The sequence below is a fragment of the Pantherophis guttatus genome, chromosome 2 (genome assembly GCF_059756535.1).
Source record: "Pantherophis guttatus breed Tessera chromosome 2, ASM5975653v1, whole genome shotgun sequence".
NCBI lineage: Eukaryota > Metazoa > Chordata > Lepidosauria > Squamata > Colubridae > Pantherophis > Pantherophis guttatus.
Genome location: NC_142064.1, coordinates 15,634,475 through 15,652,101, shown reverse-complemented (window position 1 = coordinate 15,652,101; position 17,627 = coordinate 15,634,475). Strand labels below are relative to the sequence as shown.

The following is a 17,627-nucleotide window of genomic DNA, read 5'->3' as shown; positions in this document are numbered from 1 at the left end:
TCTGAGGTTTTTGATAGCAAATCAAATATGCCGAGATTTAATGAGCCGATTTTGCATTCGCTCTCTAGGAGTGGGCCCCGGGAACAGCGATGACACCCTCTTGTCGGCTGTGGCCAGCGCATTGCACACGAGTTCCGCGCCCATCACAGGACAACTCTCGACCGCCGTGGAAAAAAACCCAGCTGTGTGGTTAAACACATCGCAGCCTCTCTGCAAAGCCTTCATTGTCACGGATGAAGACATTAGGTGAGTCCTTCACAGACCGCGTTCCTGCAACACCCCGGCCTCTTTGAGAAGACCTGCAGAGTCAACCTGGGCGACTTTAAGACTTCTGGACTTTCAACTCCCAGAATTGCCCAGCCAGCCATAATTCAAGTTTCATCCCAGTTAGCCCAGTTGCTTTAGTTCTTTCCAATCTGTGTCCTTCCAGATGTCTTTGTCAAAAATCTTGGGAGTTGCATCACAGTATGTCTGGAGGGTGCCTTGGTAGTGTCAGAGAAAAGTGCACTCTGTTTTCTGTGGGTATCCTTTTTTTTTTAAAAAAAAGAAGAAACCTTCCTCCTTCCCTCCCTCTTTCTCTTTCTTCTTTCCCTCCTCTATCCTGCCACCTTCCTTCCTTCCTTCCTCCCTCCCTCCTTCCCTTCCCTTCCCTCCTCCCTCCCTCCCTCTCTTTCTTCTTTCCCTCCCTTCTCCCTCCCTCCTTCCTTCCTCCCTCCCTCCTTCCATCCCACTCGCTCGCTCACTCCTCTCTCCTGCTACCTCCCTCTCTCCCCCTTCCTTTCCTCCCTCCCTCTCTTTCTCTCCCTCCTCCTCTCTCCCTCCCGCCACCTCTCTCTCTCTCCCGCTCCCTCCCTCTCTCCTGCTCCCTCCCTCCCTTTCTGTCTCCTCCTTCCTCCCTCCTGCCACCTACCCTTCTCTCCCCTCCTTCCCTCCCTCTTTCTCTTTCTTCTTTCTCTCCTCCCTCCTGCCACCTCCCTTCCTTCCTCCCTCCCTTCTTCCATCCCACTTGCTCACTCCTCTCTCCTGCTACCTCCCTCTCTCCCCTTCCTTTCCTCCCTCCCTCTCTTTCTCTCCCACTTCCTCTCTTCCTCCTCCCACTTCCCTCCCTCCCTCCCGCCACTTCTCTCTCTCTCCCTCCCTCTCTCCTGCTCCTTCCCTTTCTGTCTCTCCCTCCCTCCTGCCACCTCTCCCCTTCTCTCCCCTCCTTCCCTCCCTCCCTCCCTCTTTCTCTTTCTTCTTTCTCTCCTCCCTCCTGCCACCTTCCTTCCTTCCTTCCTCCCTCCTTCCATCCCACTCGCTCGCTCGCTCATTCCTCTCTCCTGCTACCTCCCTCTCTCCCCCTTTCTTTTCTCCCTCCCTCTCTTTCTCTTTCTCTCCCTCCCCCTCTCTCCCTCCTGCCACCTCCCTCCCTCCCTCCAGCCACCTCTCTCTCTCTCCTGCTCCCTCCCTCCCTTTCTGTCTCTCCCTCCCTCCTGCCATCTCCCCCCTCTCTCCCCTCCTTCCCTTCCTTCCTTCCTCCCTCTTTCTCTTTCTTCTTTCCCTCCTCCCTCCTGCCACCTTCCTTCCTTTCTCCCTCCCTCCTTCCATCCTGCTCACTCGCTCACTCCTCTCTCCTGCTACCTCTCTCTCTCTCCCTCCTTCCCTTCCCTCCCTCCCTCTTTCTTTTTCTTCCTTCCCCCTCCCTCCTGCCACCTACTTTCCTTCCTTCCTTCCTTCCTTCCTTCCTTCCTTCCTTCCTTCCTTCCTTCCTTCCTTCCCTCCTCCCTCCCTCCCTCCCTCCCTCCCTCCCTCCCTTCCTTCCTTCCTTCCTTCCTTCCTTCCTTCCTTCCTTCCTTCCTTCCTTCCTTCCTTCCCAGCTTTTGCTGACACAACGTTCACTTGGTGATGGCTCATAAACAAGGAAGTAAATCAACAGAGCATGCCGTAGGAGTTATGAGAGGGCATATTCCCAATCTTGCACCACCAAGTCCAACTTGATTATGCTTGCATTTTTCTTTTTAAATGCTCCATTTACCTCTAGCTTTTTAAGACTCAGATCATCTTTTATTACTGCTATCCGTGATTGATTTCCTGCTGATCTCGTGGTAATTGCTGCAAGAAATGTGCTCGTGATTTGGTTAGCTTCTATATAGCTCCGTTTTCTCTATTTTCAAAATACCGATAGCCGGGCTTCGGAGATTTATTAATCTCGGTGTTGAGATTATTCTTAAGTGCATGTTTAAATACTAGCCTTTGAGGTTTTCAAATTGTGAAATGCTGGGCTTTGGGTAAACAATCACCGTGTTTATTAGGCAAAAGCTGAGCAATAAAACACCCACTCCCCCAAATGTTGGATATTTTGAAAGCGTTGCACAGCAAAGAAAGAAAAGGGTAGGAATTTTCACTCAGACTTTTTAACAAAAAAGAATTGCAATCTGATATGGAAAGAGATAGCTTCTGGTAAAAAAAGAAATGATTTTGGAAGTGAACAGGCAGCCTCATTCACCCTCAAAATAGACCCAATCAGAAAGGCGGTTTGCAAACCTTCAGGAGTTTTATGGAAACACAACCTAGCCAGACACATGAATATATATAACCCTCAGAGAGAACTAATGGTGTGCCATATATATATATATTTCTTGCATCATTATATTTCTGATGTTAGAGTTGGGGATTATCAACATTTGAAGGGGATCAAGCACGTGATAACTGTTTTCCAGTACTTGAAGGGCTGCTACAAGGAAGAGCGGATTGGCTTATTCTCCAAAGCACCTGGAGGACAGGACAAAAAGTAATGGCTTGTTAAAGACAGATTCAACCTAGAAGTAAGGAGAGATTTTCTGACCGTGAGAACAATTAATCAGTGGAATAGCTTGCTTCCTGATGGTGTAGGTGCTCCATCACTGGAGATTTTTAAGAAGAAATTGGACAACCATTTGTCTGAAATGGTATTGAGTCTCCTGCTTGAGCAGAGGACTGGACTAGAAGACCTGTGGCCTAGAGGTGGAGCTCTTGCCTCACAATCAGGAGGTTGTGAGTTCGGTCCTAGGTAGACGTAGATGTAGGGTCTCCTGCTTGGGCAGGGGGTTGGACTAGATGACCTGCAAGGTGGTCCCTTCCAACTCTGTTATACAATCTGTTAAACCTCCAAGGTCCCTTCTGCCCTATGATTCTAGGAGATTTGAAGTAAAAAACAGTGGGTAGAAACTTGTGAAAGACAAATCCAATCTAGAAATAAGGAGAAATTTTCTGACAGTAAGAACAATTAATGGAGTAGCCTGCAGGGGTTGGGATTCAGCCGGTTCGGACCAGTTCATGTAGCTGCGACAATCAGCTGAGAGTGAACAGGTTCGCTCCGATGATCAGCTGGGCCCACCTACCCGCCCCTGCGCTATACCGACCTATATTTCCTTTGTTTGAAGCCCAGCTGATAGGCACGGCAGAGTGGATTGCCGCACCTCAGCTGTTTTACTCACCGGGGCTGCAATAGAAGGTAAGTTTTAGAGCTGTTTTCAAATGTACTGCGCGCGCGGGGAGTGCGTGTTTGACAAACTGGTTGTTACATCGGTTGAATCCCACCACTGGGTAGCCTGTCTTCCGGAATTGTGGGTGCTCCAAGGTTTTCAAGAAGAGGTTTTCAAGAAGAGATTAGACTACCATTTGATTGGGATATCTCCAGCCTTGAGCATGGGGTTGGACTAGAAGACCTCCAGGGTCCTTTCCAGCCCTATGATCAGGGGTGAAATCTAAAATTTGTTACTACCGGTTCTGTGGGCGTGGTTTGGTGGTGGTGGGGTAATGTGACTGGGTGGGTGTGGCCAAGTTTTTTTTTTAACTTTGAAAAGCATTTTTTCTACAACCTCTTCGGCCAAAAAAAATGCTTTTAAAAGCCTCTGATGATCGGGCAAGTCAGCTGGGATCGTCAGAGGCTTTTAAAGGCATTTTTTTTCTTACAACCTCTTTGGCTGAAGAGGTTGCAGAAAAAATGGCTTTAAATGCCTCTGACGATCAGGCAACTCAACTGGGATTGTCAGAGGCTTTTGAAAGCATTTTTTTTCTACAACCTCTTCGGCGGAAGAGGTTGTAGAAAAAATCCTTTTAAAAGCCTCTGACAATCCCAGCTGAGCCGCACGATCATCAGAGGCTTTTTTTTTTTTAAACTTTTAAAAGCATTTTTTCGGCCAAAGAGGTTGTAGAAAAAATGCTTTTAAAAGTAAAAAAAACAGCCTCTGATGATCGCGCCACTCAGCTGGGCATGGGGGTGGGTGGGGTGCAGAGATTTTTGCTACCGGTTCTCTGAACCATCCGCTGCCATCGCTACTGGATCGGGCGATCTGGTCCGAACCGGGAGCATTTCACTCCTGCCTATGATGCTATTTTCTATAAAGAGACACAGTGTCAAAAGAATGGACCAACTCGGGACAATCAACACTTCTGTTAGTTTGTTAGTAGGTTTTCTGGTTTCACCATGTTTTAGTTTTTAAAGCGTTCCTCCTCCAGCGACCTCTGCTTTTCAGCCAAGACTGTTGCTCTGTGGTAGTTGATAATTCAAATCCACACCAAGGTGTGATACCATTAAGTGTTAAGCTGCTGAGACATTCTAGATTTGACATTCTAGGTAGAGACATTCTACCTCATCTTTGTACTTGTGATATCAAATTGTAGGAGAGAAACTAACACTTCTACAGAGAGCACCAGATTATGTTTCCGTGTTGGAGGTGATAGTTTCAGTTTTTCAGTCCACTGTGGAATAACCAGAGTGATAGTATAATAATGATAATAAGCCTTTCAGACCTTAAAATACACTGTTGGTGTTTTCAGATACACCAAATTTGTTACTTTCACTGATAAAATGATCAGAAGCTCTGCATTGTACCACAACTGCAATATGAAATTACACTGGAAGTGACACTGGAATTGATTAGTAGTCCTGGATCGCTATTCTTTCAAAGCTGCTAACCACTGACTGATTTACTTTTGTAAATTAAAGTTGGGTGGGTCAGATCAGTGTTTTTCAAACTTGGCAACTTTCAGAGGTGTGGACTTTAAAGTCCCAGAATTCCCCAGCCGGCATTGGAACTTCACTTGGTTAAATGAATCTCAGTAAGATAGCTACAAAAACTTGTTAAATATTGATCAGTTTTTTGGAAACATTTGAACTGAAGAAAAGGAGGCAGCTATGTGATCTCCAATATCCCACCACCTGTAATGACCCGGGGCACGGCACAAAGATAACACAGGCAGCTGGCAGTTCAAACTGCCCCTTTATTGTTCCAAATTTCTCCAAACGCTCCAAAATTTTGGCAAGTCCCAGAGCAAAGTGATGACACACACACACCTCAAGCAGCCTCTGGCTGCAAATAGTCCAGCCCAATGCTGTGAGCACCACAGCTGCAAAACAAGAAATCCAGAAAGAATGCAAGGAATCCAAGAAAGTTCAAACATTGGCACTCAACGCTCCATGAATTCAGTGTTTGTTCCCGACAAATGCCCCTCCCCATAGTGTCTCCTTAAATCTCAGTCCCCAGGTGTACCTTGTGAAGAGGGGCAGGCAGCTCTCTTCCTGAATAGTTGGATCAGTCTGTGCTGTTCTCACCTTCTCTCCACTCTCCGTGCTTGAGGATCAAGAGGGGGTGATTCTTGCTCATCGCCTGAGCTGTGTCTCATTTTCATTGCTTAGCGTCTCCTGGTCATCCTGCCCCCCCTTCCTTCCTGCATATAAACCATCCCAATCCCGAAAGGCTCTGGCCTGACTGGGCCTGCTCCTCCCCATTTTCCTCTCAAGCCAACAAAGCCGTCCCCTCGATCTCCGTCTGCTCCAGTTCTGGCTCGTCTTCCTCCACTGATTCAAGCGGAGGGCATGACACCACCCCTCTGCTCCTTTTTCACTTTCCCCACTTACTTTGGACTAAGCATTTTTGAGCTTCATCATATCCTGAGCAATGTAATATAAGTGTAATAGTTAAACAGCATGGGCTTCTTTTCCCCCATTATTATTTTTGCCTCCAGCAGAAGACTATCGACTTATAAAATAAAGTCTCTAAAGGATCTTTTATTTTTTTAAAAAAAAAAAATCATTTCACATATCCTGTATTTGCCAGCAGAGGGCACTCTAAAACCACAGTAGAGATACTGTTTCATCCACCTTTTTCCGCTATTAAGATTTGCCTGCTTTAGAAAGCCCGTATCTCCTTCTCATTTCTAGCCCGCCATACCATATTCATTTTTAAAAAAAAAAAAAAATCGGCACGAATGGCTGATCCATTTGCATAGAGAGGATCTTTTTTTTTTTTCTCCACACAGTTCTGCTTCTGCAAATTAAGACTGGAAATCAAACTGAACACTTTAAGGGACAAATCATTTGCTTCAGGCACAGAACTCTTATTTAACTTGTAACGATGCTTTTTCACATGACAGTGATTTGTTGAGTGGAAGATGGCTGCTTTCTGGGCTTTTTTTAAAGATGTATTCCTGATTCTTATAAAATCTGTAAGAGAGAAGAGTAGCTCGGTGTCCGTTGTGGGGTTCCTCCTTTTTTGATGCTTCCTCAAAAGATTTGCAACTCTGTTCTTATACTTAGAGGAAACAAAGATGTTTGTTTTGGATTGATGATCCTTTCTTCTCCATCTCATGCATTGCAGATCCTGTCATAAGTACTATTTTTAATTCTGGATGTCACATTTTAAAAATAATTCAGGCAAACTGAAATGGGTGTAAAGAAAGGTTTACAAGGAATAACAGAATAACAGAGTTGGATGGGACATTGGATATAGCTCAACCCCCTGCTCAAGTAGGAAACAGTCTACCATTCCAGACAAGTGGCTGTCCAGTCTCTTCTTAAAAGCCTCCAGTGATGAAGCACCCACAACTTCTGAAGGCAAGCCTTTCCACTGTTTGCTTGCTCTCTGTTCTGCCCCAGCTACGAACCCCAAAGAACGCAGCACACACAAAGTCTGTACAAACCTTAGTTTACTAAATTAAATCAGTCTTTTTCAAACAAAGGCTGTTAATTAACTTTCTTAACAGCCTACAAGAATCCAAATAATAAATAATTGTAATCTTACTATGGTTGGCAGAAAGCCCAGAAGCAATTTGCAGGAAGCTGATAAGAGAACTAAGATCAAGATGAAGGAGAGTGAACGAAGTTGTTCCCTGCAAATTGCCTCAGTTGTCGTCCTTCCTTAAATAGGCTAAGGGAGTGGCCAATTAGCCCCTAGCCTTACTCTCGGGGAGACCTCCTCCTAAGGAGCCACTCCTGTCTTTTGGCAGCTCTGTGTGCCCGTGCATTGAGAAGAGGCTCCTCCTCTTCTTCCTCTTCACTTATAGGAGCTTCTGGAGGTTCTGAAGGCTCTGGCTGAATCACCGCCTCTGGAACCACATCTTCTCCAGCTTCTTCATTGTCTGACTCGAGTGCCAGCTGCATAGGCTGCTGGCGCAGCACCACACCAGCCTCCTCGCTGTTGGAATCAGCTACTAGCTGCACAGGCTGCTAACGGGCCACAACACTCTCACTGCCAGGAAATTTCTCCTTAGTGCTAGGTTTCTTCTCTCCTTGATTAGTTTCCATCCATTGTCTCTTGTTCTGCCTTCAGGTGCTTTGGAGAATGGGTTGACCCCCTCTTCTTTATGGTAGCCTCTCAGATATTGGGACACTGCTATCACGTCATTCCTAGTCCTTCTTTTCACTAGACTAGACAAATCCAGTTCCTGCAATCTTCATATGTTTTAGCCTCCAGCTCCCTAATCATCCCTGTTGCTCTTTTCTGCACTCTTTCCAAAGTCTCTACATCTTTCTTATAATGCGGTGACCAAAACTGTATGCAGTATTCTAAGTGTGATCTTACTAAGGCTTTATAAAGCAATATTAATACTTCACCTTCTGTCCCTCCGTTAATGCAACCTAGGATTTTTAGCATACGGAAACCATGTAGAGTAAATAGAGATTGAACAAATTGGGAATGCTTAACTTTGAGAAGAGACAGCTGAAAGGATATCAGAGAGAGAGAGCAATCAAGATCCTGAAAAGCCAGATACAAAATAATGGTTTTGAGTTACAGGGAGGAGAATTCTGGTTGTCTGTCAGAACAAATATTTTAATAGCAAAAGCGAGCTGACATTAAAACCTAGAAAAAATGATGGGCTCTCCTTTTCTGGTATGATCTGGCAAAAGCTGCATTTGTTAGAGATGTTTTAATTTATATTCTTGCACAAAGCAAGGGATTTAATGGCCTAAATAGGGGCATTGTACTTCTAAAAAACACATTTTGCAACAGCTCTCAAAACCTGAAGCCAGAACTGATGGATTCTTTTTTGGGGAAAAAAACATTTATTATTTGAAAAACATTTATTATTTGAGACTCCAGAAAAGTGGAGAAGAGCAACAAAGATGATTAGGGGACTGGAGGCTAAAATATATGAAGAACGGTTGCAGGAACTGGGTATGTCTAGTTTATTTTTTTAAAAAAGGACTGGGGAGACAAGATAGCAGTCTTCCAATATCTCAGGGGCTGCCATAAAGAAGAGGGAGTCAAACTATTCTCCAAAGCACCTGAGGGCAGGACAAGAAGCAATGGGTGGAAACTAATCAAGGAGAGAAGCAACCTAGAACTAAGGAGAAATTTCCTGACAGTTAGAACAATTAATCAGTGGAACAACTTGCCTCCAGAAATTCTGAATGCTCCAACACTGGAAGTTTTTAAGAAGAGATTGGATAACCATTTGTCTGAAGTGGTGTAGGGTTTCCTGCCTAAGCAGGGGGTTGGACTAGAAGACCTCCAAGGTCCCTTCCAACTCTGTTATTCTATTCTAAATGTCTCTTGGACATGGGAAAAAATGGCTTTCATCTAGAAAGAAACAACAGCAGAAGACCATCTAGGAGAAGGAAAAGGAGGCGAATGAGAAAGGTGGGAGAGAGAAGAGAGGAGAAGAAGCAGAAAAGGAGAAGAGGAAGAAAAAGGAGAAAGAATAACAACAACAGAATAGGGAAGGGATCTCGGAGGTCTGAGTTATTCCCTCAGAAAAGCAAACCAGCTGAGAAGTAATGCAGATAAATCCAGTAAGGGAAAGAAATGTCTCAATATCTTCAATAAAGCTGACATTGCAGACATCTTCCGATTTAAATTGTTTAATTAGTATCCTATATGATTTATGTTGATTGCTTATTTAGTATCCATGACTATCACTAAGTGTTGTATTTAATGTTTTATGATGAACGTATTTTTACAATGACTGTGATATCGCTATTGTTGTATGTACACTGAGAACTTATGCACCGGAGACAAATTCCTTGTGTGTCTTGTCACTCTTGGCCAATAAAGAATTCTAAATATTCTAAATAGCACTCAGACTTCTATACCGCTTCACAGTGCTCTACAGCCCTCTCTAAGCGGTTTACAGAGTCCTCATATTACCCCCAACAATTTGGGTCCTCAGTTTACCCACCTTGGAAGGATGGAAGGCTGAGTCAACCTTGAGCCTGGTGGGGTTCGAACTGCCAAATTGCAGGCAGCCGGCAGTCAGCAGAAGTAGCCTGCAGTACTGCACTCTAACCACTGTGCCACCAATATTCCATGATGTGACTTTGGAACTTCCGGTGGCTCTCACAGGATAGCACAATGGGTAGTTCTGATTCCCCTGAAGCTCACCCTCCTTTATCCCACCCCATAGCTCCCTCCCCCCCCCATTTCTTACGTTAAACCGGCATGTAGCAAAGCCTAGCTGGTGGGGCAACATGGCAGTCCTGACAATTATATTATGCACCGAATAGCTTTTTATCCAGATCCTCAGCTTTATACTTTATAGAAATATCTTTTCTTTGCTTGGATGTTGCTTAAAAATAAATCTCATTCATCAGTTTTGACATCCTCTGCCCCCCAAACACTACTAAAATATGGCTCTGTGTAATATGCCATATGGAAAGATAAAAATAAAAGTTCTGTAAACCGCAATGTATAGCAGTTCTATGTATTAATCTCTTTTTTTGTTGTTTATTTGTTTTACCAAGTACATTTACAGTCTTGGCATGCAAATAACCCAAGTTGTTGTTTTTGTAATAAACCAAGAAAAATAAATCTTAGTAATATCTTATCCGTGATAATAAAAAAAAAGTGTTAGTGTTTTAAAGGCATTCATTTCTTTTAAGTTGTAATGCAATGGGAGGTGGGAAGAATTAAATTATCTAACATTTTAGATGTGTGGATCCATCTAAATCCATTCCATGCCTTCCCTTTTTTTTTTTTTGGTAGATTTCCACTCTAAAGTTTGATCTCCTAAACTTTAAGTTAAAAATAAAACCAAGAGGTTTTTTTTTGTTGGTTTTTTTTTTTGCCTTTTTAAAGAGTAGTATAGGTTGCCCTTGGTTAATTAGGATTGGAAACCCTATCATTAAGCAATATGGTTATAAGTTGAAAAACCATGTAACGATGGGCTTAATGATCACAGTTCTTACAGTCCTGGTTGCCATCATTAAGCGAGAATCTCACATATTCCAAAAGTGAATTGGCTTCCTTTCCCTTCCTTTCCCTTCCCCTCCCCTCTTAAATTTTATATATTTATGTATTAAAGTATATTGTATCTTATCCTATAACTATTGTATTTTACCCTAATTTCATAGTGCTAGAACAACATGCCCCAAATCTACCCCCATAGCCTTGTGGTGGACTTCTTTTATTTCTCTATATTTCCCTATTTGAACAGTACAAGAACTGATATTCCTTCCTCTTCTGCTTCTTTTCGTCTCAATATGGAATAATTATTACATCCTTCCAGAATCTCACGTGGGTATCTGCCTTGGTTTAGGTCCCACGCTTCCTAAATTCAGATAGGCAGCCAGAGGTAGGTCTTATTGATTCAAGGGCTCTCTATTAAGTAAATTATTTCTCTTGGATAATCTGATCTTTGATGGGTTTTGAAAAGGTATTCAAGGCTTTGCTTTATAAAATGATTCATAGATATTGAGTTTTTAAAATTTATTATTTTTTTTATCCATTTTTGATGCCACCCGACTCCTTGACAGTTCTAGGCAGTTTACAGATAAAAAGAAAAACAATACATATAAAAAGAAATCGCAGCCAACCAGAAGAATAATAAAACAAGCATAATTAAAGGAGGCTCTACATCTGTACTATCTCAAGGCCTCGGAGAACAACCAGAGTTTTAGAAATTCATAGAATCATAGGAGTGGAAGGGACCTTGGAGATCTTCTACCCAAGGCAGGAGACCTTATATCATGTCAGTCAAATGGTTGTCCAATCCTGAAAGCCTCCAGCGATGGAGCACTTACAAATCAAGTCCTAGGATTCTACTCAAAGGAAATAAAGATTAAGATTGTTAAAATACTAAATATAAGGTGAGGTTATTTGGTCAAAGTTAAAAATATATAGTTGTTTCTGGTAACTCTTAATGGATTTTTTTGACCATGAACAAATGAGGTTGTAAAGAGTTGTTCATAGTTAATAGGGGAAGGAGCATTCCTTTGTTGTATTTTTAAAGAAACCGATGTTACTGGGTTAAAAATAAAGGAAAGGAATATAAACAAGTTTGTTTGATTAAGGTTGAAATATATAGATTATTGTTTCTTAGATTCTTCTTGACTAGAGTTAAATGACGAGGTATTAAAAATCTGTTTAAATATGAGATGAGACATTGGATGAAGAGTATTTTTTTTCATTGATCAATAGAATATTTATTTAATAGCAAAAAAACAAACAAACCATGAACAATAATAGAAACTTACAAGTGACAAAGTAGCCTGAAATGAACCAACAATATTTATGAAAGATCATTGTTCTTCAAAAACTTTTCATAAGACCCAAAAACTAAAAGATAAAACCCTGTTTTAAAAGTGGAATCAACTCTGAATGATCTGAATTTGAAAATGAGCAAACATGAATTTCTTACAAAATGTAAATGGAACAAGAACCTAATATCACAAATACAAGTAAAATTCAAACGAGTAAAATGCTCATCGAACGTTGAAGAGTATTTTTGTTGTAGCATTAGAGAAGATAATAAGCTACTGCAATTGTTTGTATTTGTCATGATGAAGGGGGAAGTTGTTTATATATCGTTTTTCTTTAATGTATATTTCTTTTAGTATTTTTTCACTTTCTCTCATTCTACTCTTCTATATTTTTCTTAGTTTCTATTAGTTGTTTTTTTTTAAATCTTTGCAATGGTACACTTTAATAAAACTAGTATTAAAAAACCTGTAGCACAGCTTCAAAGTGGCTTTCTTTTAGCTGTGCTAAGTTTTCCCAAGGTTGCAGAGGCTATGGAGACGGTGAAGATTCGAATAGGTGCATTGGGAATGCTCAGGACTTAAACATGCGAGTTGATTTCAGATGAGCATTTCGATTTCTAGAAAAATAATTGCAGGATGACATCGATAGATTTTTCCTGGGGAAGAGGGGAAAAATGGTCTTTGAAAAGATGAGGCTGGTGCATCTACAGAACTCATGTTTTTTGCTCTTCCCCCCCGCCCCATCTATCTGGTTTGATAGGGAGAGTAGATTTTAATTTCAAATAAACATGGGAGTAGTTTTCCCATTGGCGCTTCAACCAGAGGCATTGTGTTTGATGTTGGGTGTTCTCTGGTACCTGAATGTTTTTGCGGATGTAAAACATTTGCTTGATGTGTGATTTACCCAGTAAGAAGGATGTGTGTCTTAGCACGTAGCACTTCCAAAGCAGCATAATTGAGACTGGCTGGCTGGCTGGCTGTCCGTTTTTGCATTCCATGTTCGGCTTGAACCAAAAAAACCTTCCCTTACGGATTCTTGCATTATTCAACAGGAAGCAAGAGGAGCGAGTGCAACAGGTACGGAAAAAACTGGAGGAGGCACTGATGGCAGACATCTTGTCCCGGGCTACGGATGCAGCAGAAGTAGATGAGGTCGAAATGGACAATGGAGAAGAGGCATAAGAATTAAATAATCAGGTACAGTCTCTCTCTCTCTCTCTCTCTCTCTCTCTCTCTCTCCCCCTCTCCCTCTCTCCCTCCCTCCCTCCCTCCCTCTCCTCTCTCTTTCTCTCTCTCTCACACATGCACATCTCTTTAATACACCCTTCTCCCTCCCTTCCTCCTTCTCTCCCTGTCTCTCTCTCTCACACACATCTCTTTAATACCCTTCTCCCTTCCTTCCTTCCTCCCTCCCTCCCTCTCTCACACACATCTCTTTAATACACCCTTCTCCCTCCCTCCCTCCTTCTTTCCCTGTCTCTCTCTCTCACACATCTCTTTAATACCCTTCTCCCTTCCTTCCTTCCTCCCTCCCTCCTTCTCTCACACACATCTCTTTAATACACCCTTCTCCCTCCCTCCCTCCTTCACATCTCTTTAATACACCCTTCTCCTTCCCTTCCTTCCTTCCTCTCTCCCTCCCTCCCTCTCACACACACACATATCTCTTTAATACATCCTTCTCCTTTCCTTTCTTCTTCCCTCCCTCCCTTCATAATTTGCATGTTTCCATCTCTTCTATGGCCACCCACCTCTCTCCCTCCTAACTCCCTATTTCCATACTCTGCATCTCTCCATTTCTCCTATGGCCACCCACCTCACAAGTGTGACTCCGGGTAGCATACCACAAATCTTTCCCTTATATTTTGAATTCCATGTAGTGGGGAAGGGCAAGGAATGAAACCATATTTCTGAGGCACTGCAAAATTCCAAGTTAGAAAACTCCCTCCTCAGAATGCTTAGCAGCAATGCATTTGAAACAGAACCCTAAACAGAAACAGAGCTCAGTTCGTCTCATCCCCTATTTAAAAAGTTATTTTTTAAAAACTGCATTCTGTATAACAGTTTAAAAATGAGACCAATCCCCAGGAATGCTTTACTGCAGCGCCCCGAGAAGATGGAGAAAAATACCATGGTGATGTATGATGGACTCAAGACAGATTCCTTTGACTAAGCTCTTATTTAGTCCGAAGCCTCCAGTGTTTACAGACACTGTTGTCCGTCACAATGGCTACCAATTCTGAAGAATTCCCTTTGAGCTCTTCCCCAGTGCAGCCTATCTGCTCATCCGCTTATTTATCTGCAGGCAGTGCCTCATTTCTTGCACCAGACAAGAGGCAGATGGGACTCCCCCACTTCCAATTTTTTCCCCTCCCTCCTTCCAATTTCTGTAAGAAATAACAGGAACTTAAGCCAGTGACAGCTCAATCTTTCTGCACGCGCCCATTGAGTTCCGTTGGACTAATTTTCAGCTGAACGAGAAGAGAAGAATGATGAGAAGTGGATTTCTGTAGAAAATTGAAGCTCTTGGCAAGTTCAGTTAAACTATCACAGCCATCTTGAGACTTCGGAATATAGGGAAGCTTACGTTAGACTTTCCGGGGGTTTGCTGGGTTGAAGCTTTTGACTTGAAAGAATAATTATGCATCATTTTAAACATCATCATTCATTCTCTTTCCCCTCCATTTTTTTTTTTTTTACAGGTACTTTAAAAAAAAGAAAAAGAGACTCCCAGATAAAAATTTCTGGAAATTGGAAGTGCTTTTATGATTTCCGTTGGTCTTTTGTGATAGAAGAAGACCTCTGCACATTTATATAGCTTTCTAATAGCATTAAAAACCAATGCCCTTTTTCGGCTCTTATTATTATTATTATTATTATTATTTTATTATCCTATTTTTGATGTACATATCTTGTTAAGAAAAGAAAGAAAAAAAGGGGGGGAGAAAAAGAAAGAAAAGATCCTACTCTTTATTTTGTGTCTTACGACTTCAAAAGTCTTGTTTTTATTTTTTATTTTATTTGTTTGGCGATGTCAAGCAGTTCCTGAAGACTGAAGCTGAGCTTTTTCGATGCCAAGTTGGCGATCCTGTAGTGACGACCTGGCAAGCACTAAATAATGAGCATTTCTTCTTCTTCTTTTTTATGTGTGCGTTTTTTTGCAAGAATAGATCAGGAAAACAGATTGTTTCCCAGTTTAAAAAAAGAAAAGAAAAGATTGTGTCATGATTTCTTGTACATATATTATATAAAAGATTTTTTTTTATACTGGAACTGAATGGGAAAAAATCTGTAAATTGACCCATCATCATTCTCTAAAGAGAAATAAATACTTTTATTCAGAGCAATTACAATTTTTAGAGTAATGTACTATAATTTAAGGCAAGGCTCCTATCTCTATTACTGAGCATTAGGCAGAGATAATATTGTTCAGTGAAAATAGCGAATGCCGAATGTCAAGCTGCTAAAGCCTTTTGTTAAGTTTATTGGGAAATTTATTTGCACTCTTGACCAAATTACGGAAGCACTTCAACGAGTGTGCAATTTTCCCACATCGGATTTGGAGCCTCCGTCCTCCTTTTTATAAAATGGGAAAATCATGACCTACCTCACAGGGTTGTTGTGAGGATGAGCTTAATAAAAAAAAAAGGAAAGTATTTTTTCAATGAAATGGTTTTCCCAAATGACTTGAAATGGATACACGAAAGATGAGTGATGATTATTATTTGTATGATAGTAAGATGACTTGTAGGATAGTCTTGCAGTTCACTGGTGTTTATTCATCAAGGAGGAAAAACAATATATTTAATTTTCAGTTAAAAGGTGATAGTAGATTAGATAGATGACAGATTGATAGGTATTCTTTAATACAGCCGTTGACCAGATCACAAGCAATAAGAATAGGACATTGTCTATATCACAAGATAATCTCTAGATCCTGTCAGACAAAGAATTTCAACTGGCAGGGTCCAGGGAAGAATTAAATAGAATAGAATAACAGAGTTGGAAGGGACCTTGGAGGTCTTCTAGTCCAACCCCCTGCTCAGGCAGGAAACCCTTTACCACTTCAGACAAATGGTTATCCAACATCTTCTTAAAAACTTCCAGTGCTGGAGCATTCACAACTTCTGGAGGCAAGTTGTTCCACTGATTAATTGTTCTAACTGTCAGAAAATTTCTCTCTAGTTCTAAGTTGCTTCTCTCCTTGATTAGTTTCCACTTCTTGTCCTGCCTTCAGGTGCTTTGGAGAATAGCTTGACTCCCTCTTCTTTGTGGCAGCCCCTGAGATATTGGAACACTGCTATCATGTCTTCCCTAGTCCTTCTTTTCATTAAACTAGACATACCCAGTTCCTGCAACCATTCTTCATATGTTTTAGCCTCCAATCCCCTAATCATCTTGGTTGCTCTTCTCTGCGCTCTTTCTAGAGTCTCCACATCTTTTTTAGATTGTGGTGACCAAAACTTAATTCCAAGTGTGGCCTTACCAAGGTATTATAAAGTGGTATTAACACTTCATGTGTTAATCATGTGATCTTCACGTGATCTCTGTTTATGCAGCCACACTTTTTAACATATATTGTAAGTCACCTAAAGTCATTATATTATTGAGATGGGTGGCATATAAATTTAACCAATCAAAAGGAGTGAAAGGTCTAGAATAGGTCAGCCATCTTCAACCTGGCATCCTCCTGCTGTTTAAACCAAGAATCCTTCAAATTCTCAACCAACTTGACCATAAATTAGGAGTTCTGAGAATTTTAACACTCACGGAGGCACCGTGGAAATCAATAGTAATTTTTCTGTTTCACTGCAAGATAACGTTTTTAGGTCCATCCCCATCATTAGATATAAAGTGAAGGTATTTGCTTCTGATGGATAACATTGGGTGTCCATAGATTCCTGGTGGAGAACAAAGCTAGGTTCTGCTGAACATGCCTTTGCCTCCTAAATGAGCCTGTTTCTTCAGACATGGCCAAGGACATTGTTCAAATTCAGATACTGAAGACCTGCACCTAAAATTGGATTGGGAGTTATTTCTCCTCAAGATGCAATGCACTCTCAGTTTATCTTCTCATGTTGGCCAACCAACTTTAGAAAACCTGAATGCTGCACCCAGTTTTGGTCACCATGATTCAAAAAAGAGCCTTGATGGCACAGTGGTCTAAGCACCCTGTTATTAACACAGCTGCCTGCAATTACTGCTGGTTTGAATCTCTCCAAGGCTCAAGGTTGACTCAGCCTTCCATCCTTTCTAAGGTAGGTAAATTGAGGACCGAGTTTGTGGGGGCAATAAGCTGACTTTGTATAAATATACAAAAGTATGAAGGCTATTGCTTAACGCATTGTAAGCCGCCCTGAGTCTCCGGAGAAGGGCGGCATATAAATCAAATTAAAAAAAAAAAAAGATGTTGAGACCCTAGAAGGAGTGCAGCAATAATGGCAGAGGTGGTATTCAGCTGGTTCGTATCATTTTGGGTAAACCGGTAGCAGAGCTCATGGGTGGGCCTGCCCCTCCGCCCTCCGCCCCTCCTCTATGCCGTCCTATTTAGGCACGTTGTCAAGGCTGGATGGATGCACGGAAGTCTGGACGCATGTGTGGAAGGTGCTTGTGTGCACGAAGTGAGTGTGTGCACCACCTTTACTACTTACTTTACTACTTACCTTTACTACTGGCTCACTTCGCTCACGTGCATGCCTTGCTTCTGTGCATGTTCCTTGCTTCTGCGCATGCACAGATCGCTGATGATGACATCCGGGGCGGTGGGCGGGGCCTCTCGCCAGTTTTACTACCAGTTCTTGTGAACTGGTCCAAACCGGGGCAACCCACTACTGGTGTGCGTGCACAGCGAACTGGTAGTAAGAATATTCAAAACCCACCGATGAATATTGGGGATTGGAGACTAAGC

At 42.0% G+C, this 17,627-nt stretch overlaps 1 protein-coding gene across 1 annotated transcript in view; it reads left to right on the top strand.

Annotated features, from left to right (window-relative positions):
- The window catches only part of MBD2 (methyl-CpG binding domain protein 2), a 70,577-nt gene extending 55,188 nt beyond the window's left edge, over window positions 1–15,389 (top strand). The window contains exons 5-7 of the mRNA XM_034401564.3: window positions 69–246; window positions 12,772–12,916; window positions 14,422–15,389. Coding sequence (XP_034257455.1) covers window positions 69–246; window positions 12,772–12,901 — 308 coding nt within the window. The 3' untranslated portion in view covers window positions 12,902–12,916; window positions 14,422–15,389. The remainder of the gene's footprint in view (window positions 1–68; window positions 247–12,771; window positions 12,917–14,421) is intronic.
- The last annotated feature ends 2,238 nt before the right edge of the window (window positions 15,390–17,627 follow it).